This window comes from Dipodomys spectabilis, unplaced genomic scaffold (genome assembly GCF_019054845.1).
Source record: "Dipodomys spectabilis isolate Male_0828 unplaced genomic scaffold, ASM1905484v1 ptg000082l, whole genome shotgun sequence".
Classification (NCBI taxonomy): Eukaryota; Metazoa; Chordata; class Mammalia; order Rodentia; family Heteromyidae; genus Dipodomys; species Dipodomys spectabilis.
The window spans coordinates 2,031,031-2,054,512 of record NW_024870759.1 but is presented as its reverse complement, the minus strand read 5'-3'; the positions used below and the strand labels follow the sequence as shown (position 1 = coordinate 2,054,512).

Genomic DNA, 23,482 nt, shown 5'->3' with positions numbered 1-23,482 from the left:
GTGTATGAGAACAAAATGAAAATTGCATCTAATAAAAACTAAACTGGATCCTATACTGAATTGAAGGGAAATTAGAATTTAGTTTATATAGTAAAAGTTATATTTTCATAATGCTATAGTGTGGAATAGGCAACATTGTATTCTCTTAACAGATAATCTTCTAACAGAATATGAAGTCATAATTTTAGATAGGTACAAAGAAGACCAGTATGATCATTATTCAGTCTTTCTGCCTCTTGGATACTGTTACCAAGTTGATGTAGTCTCTTAGTCCTTGTCTCCTTTGACAGTGTCAAGAAAAACACAGCCAGAAAGTAGAGCAAGGGCTTTCCTCTTGATGATCAGCCCTTCATCACTAGGGAACCTCTGAACACTCTCTAACCCTGGGCTGTACTTACATGCTCTCCCGTTTTGTCACTAACCTATGTGATCTCCAGTACCCACAAATATTGTGAGCAAAACCCTCCTTTAAGACATATTGAAGACTCCTTCATTGTATTTTAAGTGGTTTCAAAACAGATCAAGTTTAGTTAAAATTTCTATAATTGAGAAATTTAGACAGAAATTATTTTAGTTAACTAAAAGGAATCATGATCAATGTAAAGTAGTTGTATATTAACTTATTCTTTTCAAACATGGTAATAGGAAATTGATATTGTCATTATGGAAACTCAATACTGTACAACCCCATGACTGCATAGCTCTTTTATTAAATAGTGTTCTTCAGTTATCCAAAGAAAGTAAACATTATAGATAAGTAAAAAGGGAAAGATTCTTAAATATAATAGCCTTCTGTGTGCTTCTTTTGCATTTAATGAATATAAGAAAGTGAATATATATGGAGTAAAATATTTTTCATGTATGTGAATATATAACAAATGTGTATATGTACATGTGTATACATATATGACAAATACATGTATATAACAAGTATATATGTACCTATATATGACAAATATTTCTGTAATATATATAAGAAAGATGATAACTTGAAAATTTTAAATGTATAAAACAGATTTTTTTCATTGTGCTAAAGACTATTTGCTCCAGAGGGAATTTTATTTTGTATGAATTCTGTTCTAAACAGATAATTGTATTAGCCTCATATAAACTATAACAACAGTATTCTCTACTATAATATTATTCAGTAATAGTGTCAGCTTTTTAATAGCATAATATTTTATAGGACAACCCAAACCAAGTAAAATCTAAATAAATTCACTTTCTGGTTTATATATTTAACAAATATTTGATTCCCTAAAAGTAGTATGGTCTCAGGGAGATAATCTACAGCTAGAAATCCACATAGAACAAAACTTAATGATTAATTAGTTAAGGCCCTCTATTGTTTCTCATTCAGGACTTCCCATTCTTTAAACATGACCCCATCTCCATCACAACAGTTGTTCAAGGCTCCCACACTACAAAATAGAAGTTGGCAAGCCCAGTGCATTTGATTTGTCATATCAGTCATTGAAAAGGCTATAAGGTTCAAAATAAAGAAATATAGATTCATCTTTTGATTAGAGGAGTAGCAGATATTTTTCAGGATGAAAGAACTTGGTGGCCTTCATCACAGACAAGCAAACAAATAATTACAGGGTAGAGGTTTATTCTGTATGGAATCAAAGAGATTTTCTGGAGACGGTCATGTTAGAGCCTAGTCTTGAGTCATTGGGGGTAGTTATATGGGGACAAATGGACATTTCACAGAGAAGGAACAATGTACCTAAAAGCAGGCCCCAAAGCAGTTTTGTATTAGATAAATTAGTTTATTATTTTTAAAGTACACACCACATAATTTTGAGAAAGCACAATGAAACCTTCTGAGGAATGGATAAGAAAAGTAATTCTCAGACTACAAATTGATAGAAAGAACAAATGACAGGAAGACTCAACAGAGGGCAGACATTAATGTTGCTATTCCTAATTTCAGTGTCTGAAAACTATATTTTTCTATGAGTAAATAGAGTACTTACATTTAGCAACTGGAAATTTGAATTGGGGACTATTTTCTTAAGATATTTATCCAAAAGATATTTACTAAGTCTACTGTAGGGCAGACACTGTTCTAGGAACTGGAGCTGTATCTGGGACCAAAACAGGCCACATTGCTGCCCATGTGAAGTTAGTAGTTCAGAGTTCCATAAGACCCATTATCTTGATATAAACTTACATTGGTTATGTCTTGCCTCACTATAGGCATTAATTAAGGCATGTATGCAAATTTCTATTTTTCATCATCTTTTGCCCTTTCATTGTTTAATAAAAGTATGGGAAATTCTATGTTTCAGCGATTCTTCTTTGATTTCTTCTCAGCCCTAACTTCAAAATAACTTTGGGCCGGGCGCTGGTGGCTCACACCTGTAATCCTAGCTACTCAGGAGGCTGAGATCTGAGGATCTCGGTTCAAAGCCAGCCCGGGCAGTAGAGACCATAAGACTCCTATCCCCAATAAACCACCGGAAAACTGGAAGTGGCGCTGTAGCTCAAGTGGTAGAGTGCTTGCCTTGAGCTGAAGAGCTGAGGGACAGTGCCCAGGCCCAGAGTTCAGGCCCAGGACCGACCAAAAAAAATAAAAAAATATAACTTTGGAAGGAACAGCACAGTTGTCAAAGTAAATGCAATTCTTGAATCTCGGAATTCTCTAGGTTCTTCTTATGCCTGTTGACAGTCTCACAAGGCATCATCTGTATGTGCAAAGACTCAAGTTTTCTGTACCTGACCTATTCAAATCTGCTTTGAGTAACTGAAGTTAAAGTGCAGTAGCTCCTCAGAAACTGCTTGCTGCTCATGCAATCACTTTCTGTTCTGTCTTAGGAGGTTTGGGGTGCTCTTGTTAATTCTCAGAATTTTGCAAAACCCAGGTACACATCCACTTAGCCAGAGACCTCCTTCCCAAGGGTTTCTGGGTATGCTTCCTTTAAATGGTTTTCCTTATAGCCCATGTCAACCTGCCTGGCTGCTTGCTCTTGGATCCCCATCTGGTCTCAGTTCTCCTTTTACCTGCTGAGAGCTTGACTTTATATAAATGTGTGCTCATCCATAAAACCATTGCTATGGTATTGTGAATTTCTTAAAGTAATCCTTCCTCTTGCTCTCGGTCACTGATGTTTCTTTTACATCTGTTACTACAGTTCCCAAAAGTCCCTCATGTTATATTTAAAAAAAAAAATTTAGCTGGAAGCCGGTCGCTGGTGGCTCACACCTGTAATCCTAGCTACTCAGGAGGCTGAGATCTGAGGATCGCGGTTCAAAGCCAGCCCGGGCAGGAGAGACCGTGAGACTCCTATCTCCAATAAACCACCAGAAAACCGGAAGTGGTGCTGTGGCTCAAGTGGTAGAGCGCTAGCCTTGAGCTGAAGAGCTGAAGGACAGCGCTCAGGCCCAGAGTTCAAGCCCCACAACCGACCAAAAAAAAAAAATTTTAGCTGGGAACTGGTGACTCATCCCTGTATTCCTAGCTACTCACGGAGCTGAGATATAAAGATTGAGGTATGAAGCCTTGGCAGGAAAGTCTGTGAAATGCCTGTCTCCAAAACTCTACCCAAAAAAAGTCTGAAATGGAAATGTACTTCCAGTGATAGAGTGCTAGCTTTGAGCAGAAAATTGCAGTGACAGCACCCAGCCTGAGTTCAAGTCCCAGAACTAACACAATAAATCTATGCATTTATACATACATACATACATACATAAATGCCTTAAAACATAAGCTTATTTTATACTTTTGTTGCTGTTGTTTGTCGTGGGGCTTGAACTCAGGGCCTGGTTGCTGTCCCTGAACTGTTTTGCTCAAAGCTAGAGCTCCACTCCTTTGAGCCATAGCACCCCTTCTCATTTTCTGGTGGTTAATCTTAGCTACACCCGATATTGAGTGTGAGCCATCAGCACCCAGCTATTTTTTTATTCTTTCTTATAGGAAGCACATTGGTTAATCCTTTTGCATTCACTTTGAATGTAGGGTTTTCATAATCATATTTAGAAAAATCTCATAAATTGTAAGGTTACCATCAATTTATCTTGCATTTCTTTTGGAAGACCAGAGTGGATGAAAGAGCTGGTCTTGGAGCTTGAACACACAGCCTGAGCACTGTCCCTGAGCTTTTTGTTCAAGGCTAGTGCCATAGCTCCATTTTTACCTTTTTTGGTGGTTAATTGGAAATAAGCGTCTTTTGGACTTTCCTGCCTGGGCTGTTACCTTGCATTTATAACAGCTGTGCTTCTCTTACCCCGTACATTCAGAAAATAATCAACCCTTGATTTGTTTTTTTTAAGAAAATGAATATATTTTTTGCATATTAGAAAAAGACTCTTCACTTTTCTCCCAAGCTAGGAGTGGCATGTATCACATAATCTGTAGATTTTTCTATAGGATGCAAAACTTTTCTAGCAGTAGTAAATGATTGCAGTAGTTTCAATTCCAATGGAATTTGGAGGCTCACAGAGAAGATTCTTGGCATTTAGACTGCATTATTGGAATGCTCAGTGAATCATCCCTTTGTGGTTTGACAGAAAGCTTGTCTTTCACTTGCCTTCTTACATTCTTGACCAATCAGAACTAGGTGAGTCATCTTCCCCTCCTGCCTAGGAAGGACAGATTCACTTTCAAGTTGAATAGTTTATTTAGAATTTTACTTGTCTAGTCTTCATAGTTTGTGTTCCTGATTAACCGATTCAAAGCTACTCTAATGAGAGTGTATATGTGGAAGGAATAAAAGGGGAAATAAACATGCCATTCTTGCTTTCTACAGTTAAAATATAATCTTGCTGACCTGTAAGGGAAAAACGTCATATTTTATATAAAATAGTTACTATAATGTTAAATAGACAGTTCTTCAAATGCACAAAAAGATTTAACATGGCTTATAAAAGTTTAGGATTCTTGTAAAAGTAATCATGATAGTTATTGAGCTCAATATATAGTTTAATAAAGGGTGTTTAAGTGTGAGTCATCTATCCAAATGAATAATTTGAAGCAAAATTGCACATACCTATTTTCCTACTATTCTTAAACCTAGAAAACCCACCGGATGTGGTGAGACACATCAGTAATCCAGCTTTTAAGAGGCTGAGATAGGAGGATTACAAATTTGAATCCAACTTGGATTATATAACAAGACCACCTCTCAAATAAGTAGGAAATTCCACTTTGGCTACAACAACCAGCACACAGGACATCACCCTAATTTCCCAGGTCTCCTTTAGTCTTTGTAAACTACTAATCCAGAAATTCAGTTGCTACTATTGAAGTATAGATATACATTGTAAATACTTGAAGTCATAATGTGTTCAAGAATTTTCTCTGAACATTTTCATCTCTTAATTCAGCATTGAAACAAAAAAAAAATATCGACTGGCTTTTTGTTGTTTTTTTATGAAAATGGAGCAATGTGTCATAACAACTGGTAGTGACTGTGAACCAATGGCTCTTAGGGAATATATACATTGAATGTATACAGCCTCTGTAGCTGTAATCCTGAAACAAAACATGCTGTGAGATTAAAAGCCTGGGGATATTATGTGAATTACTTTAAACTTCTTTTTGAGCACTGAAAAATTTAACATATGAAGAAAAATAAAACAGACTTGAAGTAGTTCCCAACAAACAGGCAAGTTATATTTAATGATTTCTTTTGTTCAGTTGTTTTTGACTGGTTCTTTTTTTGTTTGTGGTCCTAGGGTTTGAACTCAGGGCCTTATGCTTGCTAGGTAGGCTCTCTACTACTTGAGCCAGCCTTTGATTGCTTCTTATCTAAGAAGAGATTGCAAGTACCAAGAAAGAATAAATAGAAATAGCTTCAAAGATGTTTATGATCTTTTGGGGAAGACAGAACACATTTTTTATTTTTTATTTTAATTATAATATATGTAATACAGAATAAGTTCACCATCATTTGTCTTAGGAACAAGATTACATGAAAGAAAGAAATGGCCAATAAGCAATGTTTACTTTAAAATATTTACTTAGATATTGAAGAAAATTAAAATAACTTACTTAACTACATATTTTAATTTTTCATCAGTAAATAAATTAGCATACTTTATCATTGTGATGATTAATATGTATAAAGCATCTGAATAGAATACCCAGCCTATAAGTACAATGGCCAGCACACAGCAAATGCTTACTAAGGGACATTTCCTCAAAATAGCATTATGTGCTTTACTAAGAGTGTCTATGAGAAAAATATTATTTCCTACTTAACAATGATGAAATTAACACATAAAGAGGATAATAATTTACCTAAGATTGTCCTATTAACAAGAGGTGGAGCCATAATACACCACAATATAGCATAAACTAGGTATATTATACTATTTATAGTATTTTAACATTCACTTCCCAAAAATTAATTGTATATAGCTATGTGGTAGATATTGTCATTAATAACATTATATTATATAGAGAAAAGTACACAAAATGTGATGAAGATAAGCATACAATCACATATTTGCTTTTCATTTTGACAATGCTTAGTCCATGTATTTAATCATATTTATGAGTAACACCTACTTAATAGATTTGGAATCTATGAATATTACCCCTTCTGATAACATAATCCAGAGAAGACCAAACAAATAATTGGAAAATAATGTGTTTATAAAACCTTGGATTTTTGCACTGTATTATCATTATTATGATGATGATACTAAGTAAAAACATTTCTTATTCTTTCTTGTACTCATTTTTAAAGTTACCCAATGCAATAAACACTAGTCAATAATTTGTGGAGGGGAAGGGAAAAAACAAATTGTTTAAATAGGGGTGGACCCATTGCAACAATGAGATGTACAAGACGTTATGTCGAAAAACGAACTTTACAACTTTGGCACGGGGGGTAGGGGGGAAGGGAGGGGAGATAGGATGGGAAGGGGAAACAAAGGAGGAGGCAACAATGCTTGATAAAAAATGTACTCATTACCTTGCTCATGTAATTGTAACCTCTCTGTACGGTATTTTCACAATAAAAAAAAAAAAAAACCACTAATCCTAATCCTAGATGGACCCTTGCATTCTAAGTACTAGAAAGGAGACAACTCCATAAACCATTTGCTTCCTTTTTGTACAACCATTGAACATTGAGTTTTGAATCAAAGATCCATTATTGCATTTAAACAAAACATTATCAGTTGATTTCATATGCAGTTGGATAATTTTGTATACTTATTTCTGAAGGTCTCAGCCATCTCAACTTTCAGTACAAGTAAAACTGCAAGTCCAATGTTAAGGGTATGTTATTTATTCATTTTTAAAAATCTGGAGGTTTTCTCAGTGCCTATTATCAACCAAGTCATGAAGTGTTAATTGTTTAGTGTCCCTAGGAGAGTCATACGAACACCTTTCTGTTTCATGTTCTTTTCCAACTGAAAGTTAGCCATGTGGTTGTATATGTGGTGAATTCGATTCTGAAAAGAGATGATACAATGTCTTCTTGAACGTTTTATCTAATAAAAGAAATATAATAGGATCTGTGCTACTTCTGGCTGAAGCAAGACAAGTGAGGACATTCTTTGCTTCTATTAAATTATTTAACTGCTCACAGTCTTCTCTTTGGTGCAGAACATAAAAAATGGGTTTAAAAAGACTGTATGGAAGAAAGCAAACTATTAATAGGATCTGGATGACCAAAACATGCCTTTTCACAGACCTGTAAGTCAAATCTTTCTCTGTAATGGATGTACAGGTTCTAACTTTTCTCAGGTGACTGACAAAAGAATAGTATGATATTAGTACAACTAAAAATGAAAATCCAGTAAATGTAGTTCCAATGAGACCTGCAATCTGAGAGACCATGGCTCCTAGTTCCATCTGCCGATTGTAGCACAGGCTCTCTTCTCCTTCTGTGGCCTCCACAATCGAATAGTATAGGATAACGGGGGAAATTATGCCCAGCACGATTCCCCATATGTAAATGCACAGTTTTCTTGCGAAGTTAGGCTGTCGAAATTTTTTCAGTAAATGACCATAAAATAGTTTCTCATGACAGGAATTGTTCTCTTGCTTGGAATCCTTCTTTATCAAGGTTGCATAGCGGCTTATGGCAATCCAGCTTAAAATTAAAAGACTGACAAACATACTTACATGCATGAATAGAGTTCCCAAAAAATTAACCACTCTGCATTGAAAAGATTGATATTCCCAGTAGAAACCTTTCAGGAAGTAGATACTCATGAAGGGCATGGTGCTGCACACAAGTAAGTTTGCAGTGACAAGATGTACCAGGTAGATGTGTGTTGATGTTTTCTTGCTTATTTTTGTTAAAAATACCCACTGAGAGAATGAGTTCCCAACAAGACCAACAATACAAAGGAAGATGTAAATGATTGGCAAAGCCATGGAAGAGATCATAGATGGCTGAATGCATGTCGAGTTATTCATTTATGTAAGATTTTCTTGGGTATTGTCAAAGTATCTAGAACAGAATTGCAGATAATTAAAAATAACGTGAGAGATAACATTTAAAAAACATGAGATGAAATAAAATAGCAATAAAATATATGAAAGGAAAGGGAACACATAGATGGCTTTTTACCTTATCTAATCACAATTGTTCAGTTCAAATAAAAGCAAAAAAGTACTTATTGAGGTAGATGATGCATTTGTCTTTAAAACAAAATTAGATGCAAATAGTTAAATTTCTTGGATTTTTAGCATGTTTATGTTAGAAGAATTATATTCCTTAGATTATGAAGCAATGTGTAAAAGTAGATTTTGCCTAGAACTGTAATTTAAAAAAATAAAGTGTTCCAATTTAAAAAAAAAAAAAACTTAAAGGGCTGGGAATGTGGTTTAGTGGTAGAGTGCTTGCCTAACATGCATAAAGCCCTGAGTTCAATTCTTCAGTACCACATAATCAGAAAAAGCCACAAGTGGCACTGTGGCTCACATGGTAGAGTGCTAGCCTTGAGCGAAAGAATCTCAGGGACAGTGTCCAGGCCCTGAGTTCAAGCCCCTTGGCCAAAAAAAACCTTAAAGTACTCATGAGCAATATATGCTCATCAAGGAAAATGTTACAAAAGTATTTTGTGGCCACATTAATAGAGAGCTAAAACTGATTTTTAATTCACACATTAATTATATATAGTTTAAAAACTGGTATATTTAATGTCTAGATTAAAACACTTCCCTATAATACTACTGGAAGAGCCCCTTTTTATAGTTCAGAAGTAAATTCAGTTCCATCTGAATGGAACAGAAGGTCTTAAATTGAACAAAAAGAAAGCATAGCAAAATCTTAGTTTCATTATCAAAGGGTATCACTCATTTTCAAATTAAAATAGTTAATGCTAAATTCTCATACTTCAATAGAAAATTGAAATGTATTTCTGTAGCTGCTAAGCTTGATGGCTTGAATGTCCTCAATGTGTCCTCATATGTAATTTAGTACCCATTGGTGTTTTTTTTTCAGGATTTGTGTGTATTAGTTTAGAGAATATGACATCTTCATCACTGTATAAATCCAAGTGTAGCTATTGCTTTTTTACCTCTTATTTGTAAATCTCGCTGCAGAGCTGTATGTAAAAGTGCTAAAGAATCACATACAAATTCCTTTTTATATTTGTCTCCTTATTTTTTTTTCAGGTGAGAATAACAAAAGAACATTACTAGATTCTGGTCAAACAAGAACCATATTTCTATTTAGAATATGCCACATCTCTCTCTGCTCTTTACCATACTTCTTGGGACACAGCATTCTCTTTTTCATGATCTATAGCAAGGTTTCTCAATACTTAATTATATTCTCTCTTTTGATAAAAAAAAAAAAAGAAATTACCATGTACAACCTTCCCATCTCAGAATCTAGCCCCTCAGAGCTATTTTGCTTCTTCAGAATCATGATTTTATTTTTTCTGCATCCTGAATTATATTAATATTTTATGTCAACTTTTGCAGAAATAAGGATTTTTTCATATAATTATGAAATAATTTTGTGTGTGTGCTGGTTCTGGGGCTTGAACTCAGCCTGGGCACTGTCCCAGAGCTTTTTTGCTCAAGTCTAGTGCTCTACCTCTTGAGCCACAGCTCCACTTCTGGCCTGTTTTTTTTAATGGGGTGGTTAGTTGGAGATAAGAGTCTTACAGACTTTCTTGCCTAGGCTGTTTTGAAACCATGATGCTTAGATCTCAACCTCCTTTGAGTAGCTAGGATTATAGATGTGAGCCACCAGCACCTGCCATCAAAATACTTTTTTAAACCAAGCAATGTACATCAACGACTTTAAATTTTAATTGCTATTCATTGTCTTTAGGTTCAAACATTGAGACCATTCATTATCGTCCAACCCTATCTCCTTCATTTTATGTATTTGTCATTTTTATTGATTAAATTGTCCCTATAATGAATTTATAACTGGGCAAACTAGTTTTAGTTACTGTAGATGCAGTTTTCAGTATATAAAACCTAACCTGTACCTTCACTAATTTAAAAATCAGTCTAACAGTGATGTGAGCCAGATTATTTAAGAGAAATTCATCTGCTTGAATAATTTTGATTTTGCATTGGGAATGGAGCTTCTTTCTATTGAAGGAAAGCAATAACCCAAGCCTTATATACATAATGCATAATATACTAAAAACAGCAGAAGTAATGGTATGTAGTCCAAACAAATGAGAGGTACAAGACTTTTCAAGGACCTAGCTTTTTCAGACAGATGATGCGTCTGCAGAAAACTCAAGATAACAAATGATCACTAGTGCACCATCTTTAGCTTCTCACATTTTTGTCGATTCTGTACCTCTCCTATAAAGAAAACTTTGATTCTAAAGCTATTAGAAAATTATTTTATAAAATTTGGAAAATACCATTAAATCAAATCAGAATGATGTTATAAATACGGAAAATGTTTCAAAGTCTGCATTTCCCTAGCAAAAGGTCTGTGTCCAGTCATTCTTGTATACATTATGTATATACTGCTAATTTGAGAAATGAAAAATGTTCTACAAGTCTAACAGCTGTTAATAGTTATCTACATAGGTAATAGGCTGATAGCCTTTCTTAATGATTAGATTTTCTAAATATATAAACAGTTTAGTCTTTCTAGAGTTTTTATAGAATTTACTTTTAAGTTAAAAGTGAGTAAATAATCACCCTTACCAGTATGAGTAGCTTATGCCAACTAAGGTTGTCCTGTTCAGAGTAGTGATGCAAATTTCAGACTCTCAGTTCTCTGATCTTCAGTCTTCCAGGATTCTGTTAGTTTAAATAGATTCTTGCATGTCTTTAGCTATGGGAGGGGAAAGGGATTTAAAGAGAATATTGAATAAATTCAGTATTCTAAAAAAAAACACTTCATTTCTCTGTTTCTCTAGTCTAGTCTAGTGAGAGGAAGTTACTGAACAATATACATATACATTATACTTCCTTATTATTATTCCCCGAACACCTACCTCAGTTAGCTTAGTTAGCATGATTGGCTGAAGTTAAGTTCAAAGGTTCAATCCCCCCCGCCCCCACATATAATACAGTGACAGAGAGAACCACTCTACAGTAGCCAATAAAATACTGGTACAAATTTACTTGTAAGCTTTTCTGTAAAATCATTTGTGGATGACTTATTTGCAGTCCATCTTCATCAAGTATAAAAAGAAACTGAACTTTTTAAATTTTCTTACTTATAGCAGTTTACTAGAATCAGAGGTGGATCACTGAGGTGGATTGGAACGTCATGGTCATTGTGGGTTAATAACTCTTTCTTTTAAAGTTGAAGAACTCACTGTAAGCTCAGGCTGCACCCTGAGTCTTGGTTTCTTTGGTTATATTGAACTAACTCAATCAACTCTGATTGCCTTGCGCTGCCGGTATTCAGATTCAGTGTAGTCCATTATTCAGATGATTTCATGATAGATTGGGGGGATCTGGGGAAGTGGCAAATATGCCTCAGATCAAATGAATAGTTACAAAGAACTGTGAAAGCAATTTTATGTACAAAATTGTTTAGTCAGTGAACTAGTAGGTAAAAGCTAAATGTGAAGTCTGGGCAGCCAGACTTCCCTTCCTTGGGTAAACCAGTAGGGGGATCTGTCAGATAGCACAAATCTAATTTCATCAAGCCTGAGCATTTTGGTTATCATTAAATCATTTTAAATTAACAGAACTACCTTGCCATTTCTCATAACCCTTAGCAACTCACCTTACTTTATGCTGACTGCATAAAACCTCTCCGATATGTGCTAATATTTCTCTCTAAAACATAAATGAGAACTTCCTGAACTTTCTGGGTTTTGTCTTGCTTACTATGTGTCTTTGCAATATTTTCTGTCATTTAATTATGACTTGTAACTTATGGCATTGCATACATAGCCATTGATTTCAGAGTAATTTGACTTCTATAATTTCAGTCAGTTTTACTTCGGCATTCTCTTGTTCCAGGAAGAAATTACTTAGCACATTAAAAAAAAGGTTGACACTGGTGGTAAAGCTCAATGGTAGAGTTATATGCTTAGTATTCCTGAGTCCCTATGTTTGATTTCCAACACACACACACACACATACACACACACACACACACACACACACACACGTTTGAAGTAATTTAGAGAAGAACAGAAATGGATACTGTTTCTAGGAGACTAAAAAGTAGTTTTAGTATTACCTGTTGGGGCTTAGCTAAACATCTTCAGTCCAATATGCTTGATTTCCTCCATTGTTCTCAAATTCAGTAAATAAGGCTCAAAAATTAGGCTCAAAAATTAGAAATCATTCCTGATTTCTCTATTTCTTCCACATCTCATACCCATTCAGTTGCTGCTACTGCAGTTTTTACTGTCACCACCATTTATTTGTCATGTCAGAACTTCCGATATGCCATCCTTTCTGCTATTTCATTTACATTTAAGTCTTATTTAATCTCCACAACACCCTGAGAAGTAATTATCTTCATTTTAAAGTCCAAGAAACCTGAAGCTCAGAAAGATCATGTAAGTTTCCCAAGGCCATATAGCCATCTGTCCTCTCAGCATGCATGCCTCCTCTCAAAGCTTGTATTTGGAAAGAACAACTCCATACCTGCAATGCTTTTGTTTTTGTTTTTGTTTTTTTTTAATTTAGCATTGGAAGTCATCACTGTCACTTCTGCAAGTATTGTGTTGGTCACTCAGAGTCAGCCCTGATTCAGTGGGTCGAGGGAAGCCAACTCAGAAATTTGCTTACCACAGATGTTAACAATCAGTGAACCAAAGAATCAGAACTATTGTTAAACCACTTATGGGACAAAAGTATCTAAATGAGATGTAATTTTTGTCAGTTCTTGTTACCAGACTAAAGGTCAGCTTACCACTGGAAAGCTAATACTCAGGAGACAGAAAAAGAAAAAAAGAAAAATACAGTGACTCAAGGGCTGGACCCCAAGAAGTTGGAGAAGGAGGCTGTCATCCTCAAAGCTCCCATCATGGGGAAATCAGGTAGATGGAAGGGATTTATAGGGAAAGAAAGGCTGTGCAGTGAGTCACTAAGCAAGAAGAATATCTAGCCATCATCCCTACCTGCTCTGGCCAGAACATCCCAGGAGACCTTGATTTCTGGAGCTACCTACAAACATTGCTACTTCTCTGCAAGTTTAGTATTTGCAAGTTTATGTGATTTGTGTTAGATACACAGGACTAAAAGAACAAGGAGGCTGTTGCACATCTTCATGTTCTCTCAAGGTCACCAAATGTTCTGGGTCCTGTAAATCTGAAAAAAAGATTCTTCAGCAGTTAACCTCTTCATTATTTAGATACTGCTTGGCTTTAGAAATTTTAGAATGCTAGACAAAGGGAGAGGGGAAGCACAAGTGACTGCTGAGGACAAGTCCCAAGAGTGGCCATTGTTTTGAGTTTTATAGGTATATATTTTTCAACAGTGCATTTCACTTAACAATTATTTAGTAGTGTTCCCAGTGTGTTTCTAGTAGCACGTGGAATCACAGAAGTGCTCTGCCAACTACAAACTATTAAGGGTCTCTAGAAATCCAGGGGATTCTACAAGCAAGCCAAGAATATATAGACTAATACTATGATGTGTGACACAAACTTCAGACACTCTGTGAATAAGAGAAAGAAGAAAACCATGTATCAAGAGTGGTCCTAAAAAGCTTAGTGAATGCGAGGGAGAGAGAACACTTGGTGAAAAGTGGCAGAAATTGAGGTTCACAGAGGCTAAGTGGCATGCCTAACATAATACTACCAGTGAGTTTGCTTTACTTCTTTCTCTGCTTTGGAGAACAGAAATTGCTGCTTGTCCTTGTAGGTCAACAAGGAACCTAATGACAAAAGTAAACTAGAATCTAGTCCAATTTTGTTCATTTTTGTTTTCTTTGTGCTGGTACTGGAGCTTGAACTCCAGAGCCTCACACTCTTCCTTAGCTTTTTCCACTCAAGGCTGGCCCTCTACCACTTGAACACTTCTACTTTCAGCTTTTTACTGGTTAACTGGACATAAGCATCTCATAGAGTTTCTGCCTTGGCTGTCTGAGATCTTCAGATCTCAGCTACCAGCACCCAATTCCCAGTTTTTGAGTACTTTTAACTTCAGCCGGGTGGAGTTTTCTGTTCTAGATCTGAGAGAGTAGAAACTGTCTATGAAGAAACCATGCCATGTTTTTGTCTGTTGGAAAGCTGTGAACTTCATTAGGCTAATTTTTATGGCTGCAATATCAGTATAAATTCTTTGTGATTTAAATGATAGTGACTTCTCTAACTGAAATATAAGGAAATATTATATTTACTTTTTTCTAAGAAGTTAGGAAATGTTTTTGCAACTGGTAGAAAAGAAGCATCAGAATACTAGACTAGCAAAATATTTTTGTCAGGGAGACTTTTCAAGAGTTATTAATAAAGTATGTTACAAGATTTTTTGTTTAAAAGGTAGCCCCTTTGGACTTTTCTTATTCAACTCAGAAAGAGTTTTCTTTCATTCTCATTCATCTTTCCCATCTTTCTCCTCTTCAAATTTCCACTTCTTTTGGCCAAGTCTAAGTGCTTTTACCTAATTGTTCTAATTGCTTCCTAGGTCATCTGCCAAATATTCATCTCGTGTGTCTTCTGCTCTGACCCTTATGATCTATCTCCTTGAAATATTAGTTTCCTCTAATTTCAAGTCTTGTCTTAGGCTAAGTTTTCTTGATACTTGTTTGAGCACCCATTGTGCGTTTTTTTTTAATCTGGCCTCAGAATTCCTTTAGTGTGTTCCTGCAAGAGCAGTCCAAAGGGCAAGTATATGATCATTCACTTTGGAAAGACCTAGTGGTCTATATATATACTGAAGTGGTCCATGAGAGCTTTTTCATGATTCTCATGAATTCTTGGAGTTAAAAATAAGAGTCCCTTGTCAATTAGCCTCAGAACTAGAAACCAGAAGACGCAAGACAACTTAGTCATATCTGAACCTTTGTGTTTCAATTATAAAGTTATTTTAGGCTGTCCAAGTTGGCATCTAAAATGGCCACAATTGGCCTTTTAAATGTTCCATCTGGCCAATCAGGAGCTCAAGACATTGGAAGGTTGGTGTTCAGAAAGAGAAGATAAGTCTAATTTTGTCTACATTACAATATCACATTCTAAAGATAATGACTTCTCTCAAAGAGGGGCAGTAGTCACCCTCATTCAGTTCAATACATTCTCAAGCTGATGGTTACCTTTGGAAGTGAGGTGCAGCCTTGTTACTGAAGGATGTGGTTTCTTTAAGGTTCACTGAGCCCCCTGCTCTCTTCAGGATGTGGTGTCTGGCCACAACCCTGTTTCCAGTTGCCCTGCTCTCAGGCCCTTACCTCCTAATACAAGAAGTTGAAGTCATGGGCATCCTACCCTTTCTTTTTTTGTGAGGGGTGGGGGGGAGGGTCCGGTCATGGGGCCTGAACTCTGGGCCTGGGCGCTGTCCCTCAGCTCTTCAGCTCAAGGCTAGCACTCTACCACTTGAGCCACAGTGCCACTTCTGGCTTTTTTCTTTTTGCTTATGTGGTGCTGAGGAATTGAACCCAGGGCCTCATGCATGCAAGCGCTCTACCACTGAGCCACCTTCCCAGCCCAATCCTACCCTTTCTTATGGCACCCAAAAGGACTTCCATTTATTCCAACGAACTGATTTTTCAGCATGCAATACGAATATCTCAAGAACTACTAAAAACAACAGATAATACGTTCTAAAGATTGGACATTTGTTATGGCACAGAAAAGTTACTAGCCTGTAAGAAACATTCATGACAAAACATATCTAGATCTGATAATCCCAGTTTCACTTTCCTTCACGGTTGCCTTTTGTCTGTGTTTGTGTTTGTATATGTTTGTGCACTTACACATATGCACACACACATGCACTAGTCCTGAGGCTTGAACTCAGGGCCTAGGCACTACCCTGGAGCTCAAGGATAGCACTCTATGACTTGAGCCACAGTTCCTCTTCTGGAATTTTTGATGGCTAATTGGACATAAGAATAGCATGGATTTTCCTACTGGGCTGGCTTCAAAATTCAATCCTCAGATCTCAGCCTCTGAGTAGCTAGGATTACAGGAATAAACTACTGGCACCTAATGCCTTTTGTGTTTTCATATAGGCCTATTCATGGGCTAGACATCATCCCTTACGAGTACACTGTGATAAACATTGTGTCTGCTGCAGCAGCAGTCATGAGAATTAGGATCATCTCCAAAGTTGAAGTTGGGAAGGAGGAGATAATCTAGCCACTAGTTAAAGCAAAAATGTCCCTGTAGACAAACTTTGAATTTTATCATGTTTGAGTCAGCTGAATTGGTTTCACATCATGCTTCAGAACCAACCAGTCTTTTCTGAGAGGTCTTTAAAAAGCCAAAATGAAGCATTTGCTAAGATTCCAAAAATAATCTGGTTCATTTTGTTACCACAGGTACAAAGCATGTACATATACATAGTATATACACACACATGTGTGCACATACACAAGCATGTGTATGTGCATACACACATACATCTGTATGTTTTGGGACAGTAGCTGCAATCACAATGAAAGTAAGGTCATTTAAACAGTATCATAATTGTGCCCAGAATTCTTACCACTCTACTATCTCTTTCCTGACCATCTTATTACAAATCATTTGTTTTGAACTTCTGGTTTAAATTATCTTTTTTGGTCAGTTGTGGGGCTTGAACTCAAGGCTCCATAACTGTCCCTGAGCTTTTTCCACTCAAGGCTAGCACTGTACCACTTTGAGCCACAGCACCAGTTCCAGTTTTCTGGTTATTGATTGGAGATGAGTCTCATGGATTTTCCTGCCCAGGCTGGCTTTGCACTTCTATCCTCAGATCTCAGCCTCTTCAGTCATAGGATTACAGGACTGAGCCACCTGCACCTGTCTTAATTTACCTTAAGGCTAAATCCTCACCCTATGTCATATGCTATCCTTATTCAAGAGAGAAAAAGAGCTGGATGCTGGTGGCTCATGCTTATAATCCTATCTACTCAGGTTAAGATCTGGGTCATCTCATTTTGAAGCAGAAAGGCAGACAAGTCAGGGAGACTGCATCTACAAATAGCCAGCAAAAAAAAAACATACTGAAAGTATGGCTCAAGGAATAGATCGCTAGCCTAGCAAGAAAGCTCAACAAGAGCACAAGGCCCTGAGTTCAAAATTCTGTACCACAACAAAGGAGTGGGGAGAAAAACATCAAGAGAAGATAAGGAAAAATTATCTCTTTGCGATCTTCTTATACTGTTCTTGTTTATATTAGTTTCTTATATTCAAACACTGAACTAACAAGTATTCCTGAAACACCTAGAAAAATAAATAAGAAGAAATGACAGATATCAAACTGCTCTTACATATATATACATGTATCTTAATTTATATAATCTTAAAGATATCCCCTGAAGTATAGATGCTACTATTTTCTAGATGGTAGGTATAGTTCCACAGAGCATAAATAACTTGCCTATGATAATACAACTGGTATATAGTAAGGTCTCTTTTTGACCCCAGGTAGTCTTTTGTCATGCCAATCCTAAGGCTTGAACTCAGGGTCTGAGCACTGTCCCTGAGCTCTTTTGGTCTAGTCTAGCACTCTATCACTTGAGCCACAGCTCCACTTCTGGACTCTTGATGGTTAGTTAGAAATAAGAGTCTCATGGACTTTCCTGCCTGGGCTGGCTTTGAACCACGATCCTCAGATTTCAGCCTCCTGAATAGCTAGAATTATGAGCATGAGCCACCAACACTGGAGAGATGTCACATTCTTAGCCACTACTTTGACACTTATATATATATGATGGCACTTACAGAATTCAGTTTGTTGGTTTGAACAAGATGACTAAATATCCCCAGTGACCAGATTTCAGTCTAGATATTTGCCAACTTTCTACTATGAAGCTACCCCTTTTCCTTTTGTAATCTGTAGGTAATCTAACCATCATATCTTGAAACTATAAATATATTGTTGCCTTTTCACCCAATGGATTTTACCACTTATTGATGATTCTTGCCTTAACAGTGCTTTTATTATGATGTATCTTGGTAGTCTTGATGGCTAGAGATATGCTAAACTAGAAGTAGTAGTTTTAGGGCTTTACTTCAAACAAATCTTGTTGTGATTTTTCCTAATGACATGTGGTATAGTTTCTAAACTTTTCATATTGCCTTCACTTCCTTTTTTCCCCCAATGAAAACTGGTGTAAAATATGTTGCTTTAATAAAACTGCCATGTTGAAGCTCAGACATAATAAATTCTCTGGAGTCTCATTTCTCCAAGATAATCTAAGAGAAAAAAATAAAAGCAAATAAAAAAACCTGTCTTAAATTTAACATTGACCCAATCTCTAAGCAGCCTTTTGTTGAGCTTTGGCCAGTAGAGGGAAGTATATCACCAGCCCTGGTTAAACCCTTTGCTACTAGAAGCTGAAACTGCCTCCATTACACTAGTTTCCAGTTAGAATAAATAGGAAAGTTCAGGAATTGGTAGGGATCTTTGATATCTAATAAAATTATAAAGTTTTTTATATTAATTGGTGGAAATAGCTTTAAATGTGATAGAATAAAAGTAGTTGTACAAAAAAAGTAGTTGTACAGACAGTGGATTTCTGTCTTTAAGATGAAACCCAGTGCCACTCGTCTACCTTTAATAAAATAAATCCTTTATAAGTGTCTTGTTTTGTTTCATACTAGTGATTATCACAAGAGCCACCTTTCTAAAAAAATGTCCCCAGTCATAATTATCCTGGTGACAAAAAGAAAGTCTGACATTTTAGTATGCGAAAGTTTGATGCCTTTTGGAGGGAAATTTTTTTCAACTTCAAAAAAAGATCAGCTGAGTGCTCACGATTCCGGAAGCTGAGATCTAAGATCTGAGATGTGGCTATTCAAAGCCAGTCCAGAAAGGAAAGTCCATGAGACTTTTATCTCCAATTATCCACCAGAAAACCAGAAGTGGTGCTGTGGCTCAAAGTGGTAGAGTGCTAGCCTTGAGCACAGAAGCTCAAGGACAGTGCCCAGGCCCTGAATTCAAGCTCCACGACCAACCAGGAAAAAAAAAATATCAAAGCTGATGGATGTAGTTTTAAAATTCAAATAATATTTGAAACAACAATTAGTAACTGTAATTTACATTTTAACTTTTCAAGAAAGTATAGGAGAAATTACCTTTTTCCTGTATTCTGAGTTTCTTCCTGTTAGCCTAACAACTCTGCTGATCTTAAAAGACTTCCTTTGGCCTCACTGCTCAGCTCTCTCCATCAGGGGGAGCATATGCTTGCTTTATATTTGAGAACACATACATTGCTACTAGATCTTCAGTTATACTACTACTCTCTCTCTCTCTCTCTCTCTCTCTCTCTCTCTCTCTCTCTCACACACACACACATACACACACACACACACACACACACACAGCTAATAAGTAAAATATTTTAAAGCATCTCTCTTGTTTAAAAGTTCTATAACCCTTGTGCAGCTAATATATGCAAACAGAAAGAAGCGTATATATTCATTATCACTTTTGTAGAAATGCATTGGATACACTCTATTCATTTACATCATTTATCTGTTGCTGCATATCAAACCACCTCCAGACTTGGTGGTTTAATACAACCGTTATTCAGTTATTCACTGTCCAATTTGTTCCAATTTCAACTGAGCAGTTTTGTGAGTCTCATCTGGGGTCATTCAGCCAACTTAATCATCTGGCATCTTGGCTGAAGCTAGATAGTTTAAAATGTATTCACTCACATCTGGAGTGTACCTGGGATAGTTGGGCAAGCTGATCATCTTTTTCTACAATCCTGAATTTATTTACAGTGAGATGGTCTCAGAGATCAACCAGACAAAATTGGCAGCTAAAAGGCTCTTAAGGCCTTGCTCTCATGTCTATAATGTCCACTATATTTTTACCAGTCAAAGCAAGTCTCAGTACCTGCCTAGATTCAAAGAATGGGGAAATAGACTACCTCAAGATGAGAAGAATGGTAGAGATCTTAAAACCACTTCTAATCTAGTACATTTCTTTTTTTTTTTTTTTTTCCGGTCGTGGGGCTTGAACTCTGGGCCTGGGCACTGTCCCTCAGCTCTTCAACTCAAGGCTAGCGCTCTAACACATGAGCTTACAGCACCACTTCCGGTTATCTGGTGGTTTCTTGGAGATAAGAGTTTCACGGATTTTCCTGCCAGTACTGGCTTTGAACCGTGATCCTCAGATCTCAGCCTCCTGAATAGCTAGGATTATAGGCATGAGCCACCAGTGCCTGGCTAATCTAGTACATTTCTTATAATATGCTTACAATTTTAATGTTCTAACTAGACTCCTGTATTTTTTTAAAAATTGAAAGAATTGGCTCTTTCCTTAAGGATCAATTAAGTATGTATGTCTAAAGAGTCCACTGTTTCCACTGCAAATGGACACCCATTGGTTCCCCCTTAGACCTTGGAGCTACTGTGTTGTGTTGGTTCTTCTATGGAAAGGCATATTAAAGTATCATAAATCCATGCTAGTTCCTTTGTGCATTTTATCCACTGTGAATGGCCTCTCCCTTTCTCTTCTGTTTCTAGAACGTTAATCTAGCTTTTTAGTGAAACTAGTACTTCTGCTACTTCTGACAGTTTATTTGATTCTGAAAGTTGAGTAAATTCATTAGCATCAACAACACTACAGTCTGAAAGCATATGAAAGATAATCAGTGTATAGAATGATGAAGAAGCTTTCTACCATCATGCCAGGCTATACTAATTACTCAGTTTCATTATCTTCAGGATCATAAATGCCAAGTCATTTGTCTGTAAGATTCACATTAATTTACTTAGCTATGTCTTTTCCCTCGTTGCCAGGGATATTTGGAACCCTGTAATCTATACCCACAAAAGCTGACCCTATATGTTCCTGTGTTTTTTAAGCCTCACTGGCCACAAAGGGGAACTGAATATGAACATGCATGCAAACCTGTCAGTTCCCTTTGCAGCCAGCTGAACGTGGTTGTTTTTTGAAACATAGAGGAAATAGGTTTTTTTTTTCTTTTGAATACAAACTGAATTTCCACATAGATATGGAGCATTTCTGTTTCTAAAGATTAGGGAGGCGGGGCAGAAGACAAGAAAGTGCTAAACTGTGAGAAAGGTGTTTAAAAGTGAAAAGGAAATAGACAAAACTGAATTGGGGAAGAGAAAGAGACACTGCTGAGTACAGGAATGGAAAAAAGCAGGGGCCATGGAGTGCTAGAAAGCTCCATAATTAACAAGAGACCAGAAGAGACAGGAAATGTAGAAAGGAACTGTCAGGAAGGAACTGGCTATATAACCACTACACCAGCAGTAGTAATGGAAGACTTGAAGTTCTGTTCTAAAAACTTGCTGTTGGATGCAAATTGAAAAAAGGACATGGTAGAGTGATGACCATTCCCTTCTGAGTTCATACTACTGGGGCAAAGATGCCTTGTCCCCATTTCTCAGTGATGACCACTCAGGCTACTCTTGATTACACAGAACAAAGCTAAGGATTGGCTGTACGTTCACATATCTCATTCCACCATCTCAACAGGTGCCCTCACATTCTTCTTCCACTTACTCGAGTTTCAGAGTATGAGTCCACCTAGTATGAAATGGAACAGATCTGCCTGTCCTGAACTGGACATAGCTATTATAAATTAACACTAGTTCTGAATTACCCTTTTTGAGTTACTTCTTCTACTTCATTCAATCCAGATCAGCTTCCACTGAGTATCTTCTTAATTCTGATGTTTCCCTCACCTTCTGCCCATTTTGTTTTGTGTATTCTTTCTCTTTTTCTTGGCATTTTGGGTATTTGGATGACATAGTTAATGATTCCTACCTGCAGGATGTGTCTGTTGCCTTTCTGCTGTTGTTTCCATACTGGGCTTCAAACCCAGGGCCTCCTCCATGCTTGGCAAGTGCACTACCACTACACTATACCCTCAGCCATATCATAATTGATTTAGTCCTCCTTTCTCTAACAGTATTGAGAATGAATGGAAGGCCTTGCATTTGCTAAGCAGGCACTCAATCACTAGAGCCACACCCAGCCACTTTTTTTTGCTTTAGTTATTTTTCAGACAAGGTCTCAGATTTTTGCCTAGGTTAGCTTTGGTCCAGGAGCTTCAGCCTCCTGCCTTTGCCACCCTTGTAGCTAAGTTTATAGGCATATAATACCACCCCTGTCTTGTTGATTGAGATAGAGTCTCTAACGTTTTTTCCCCAGCTGGCTTTGTGACCAAACCTCCCCTCATTTCTGTCATTTTCCTTCCTTGATCTTCCTTTACCTCCTAATGAACAGTTAGCGAGTTTCTTTGATATATTAACACATTTAATGAGGTCACCTGGTCTATTATGAGGCATTCTATCTGAAACATTTACACATCTGTACACAGGTGTTTGGGCTTTGTAGTTTTAACACTCAGAAAACCTGTCTGTTTTCGTATTTGTAGTTATAGATGGAAATGCTAAGCTGTCTAAATTTTTTAATTTGGTGGTGCTAAGTTTGAATTTAGGGCCTCATACTTGTTAGGCAAATAATCTGCCACTAGGCCACGCTTCCAGACCTACGTGGTCAACTATAAGATAATTTCAGGCTGGGCACAGGTGACTCATACCTGGAGTCCTTACTACTCGAGAAACTGATATTTGGAGGCCAAGCCAGGCAGAAAAGTTAGATAGATTCTATCTTCAATATAACCAGCAAAAGGTAGGGTTGGAGGCATAGTTTAAGTGGTAGAGTGACAGCCTATATCAAGTGTGAGGCCCTGAGCTCAAAACCTAATACTGAAAAAAAAGATAATTTCATTTATAAATTCTTCAGTCCCTGAGGAATAGTAAAAGACCTGTGCTTACCTAGGCTCACTGATTAGAAAACTGTTTTGTTTTGCTTATAGTGTACCTGGCACAAGAACCTTATCAGTAAAGTTAAAGATAAGCACAAAGTTATAGAAGTTAATTCCAGCTCCTATAAACAAGAAAGGATTAAAGTTCAGAATATAAAATGAACTGCTTCAACAGTTTGTTTTAAGAAAAAAGAATGATAATGTAGAACTCAAAGATAGGA

The 23,482-nt window shown here is 36.7% G+C and overlaps 2 protein-coding genes across 10 annotated transcripts in view; one reads left to right on the top strand and one right to left on the bottom strand.

Moving 5' to 3' along the window:
• The window catches only part of Cask (calcium/calmodulin dependent serine protein kinase), a 345,788-nt gene that overhangs the window by 192,944 nt on the left and 129,362 nt on the right, over window positions 1–23,482 (top strand). The window lies entirely within an intron of this gene.
• Window positions 6,971–8,380, bottom strand: Gpr82 (G protein-coupled receptor 82). Its single transcript, XM_042683605.1, has one exon. The coding sequence runs from the start codon at window positions 8,378–8,380 to the stop codon at window positions 7,373–7,375; it is 1,008 nt and encodes a 335-aa protein (XP_042539539.1). The 3' UTR covers window positions 6,971–7,372.

Coding starts and splice junctions, on each gene's coding strand:
- Gpr82 (XM_042683605.1), bottom strand. CDS start 8,380: ATGAATAACTCGACATGCATTCAGCCATCTATGATCTCTTCCATGGCT.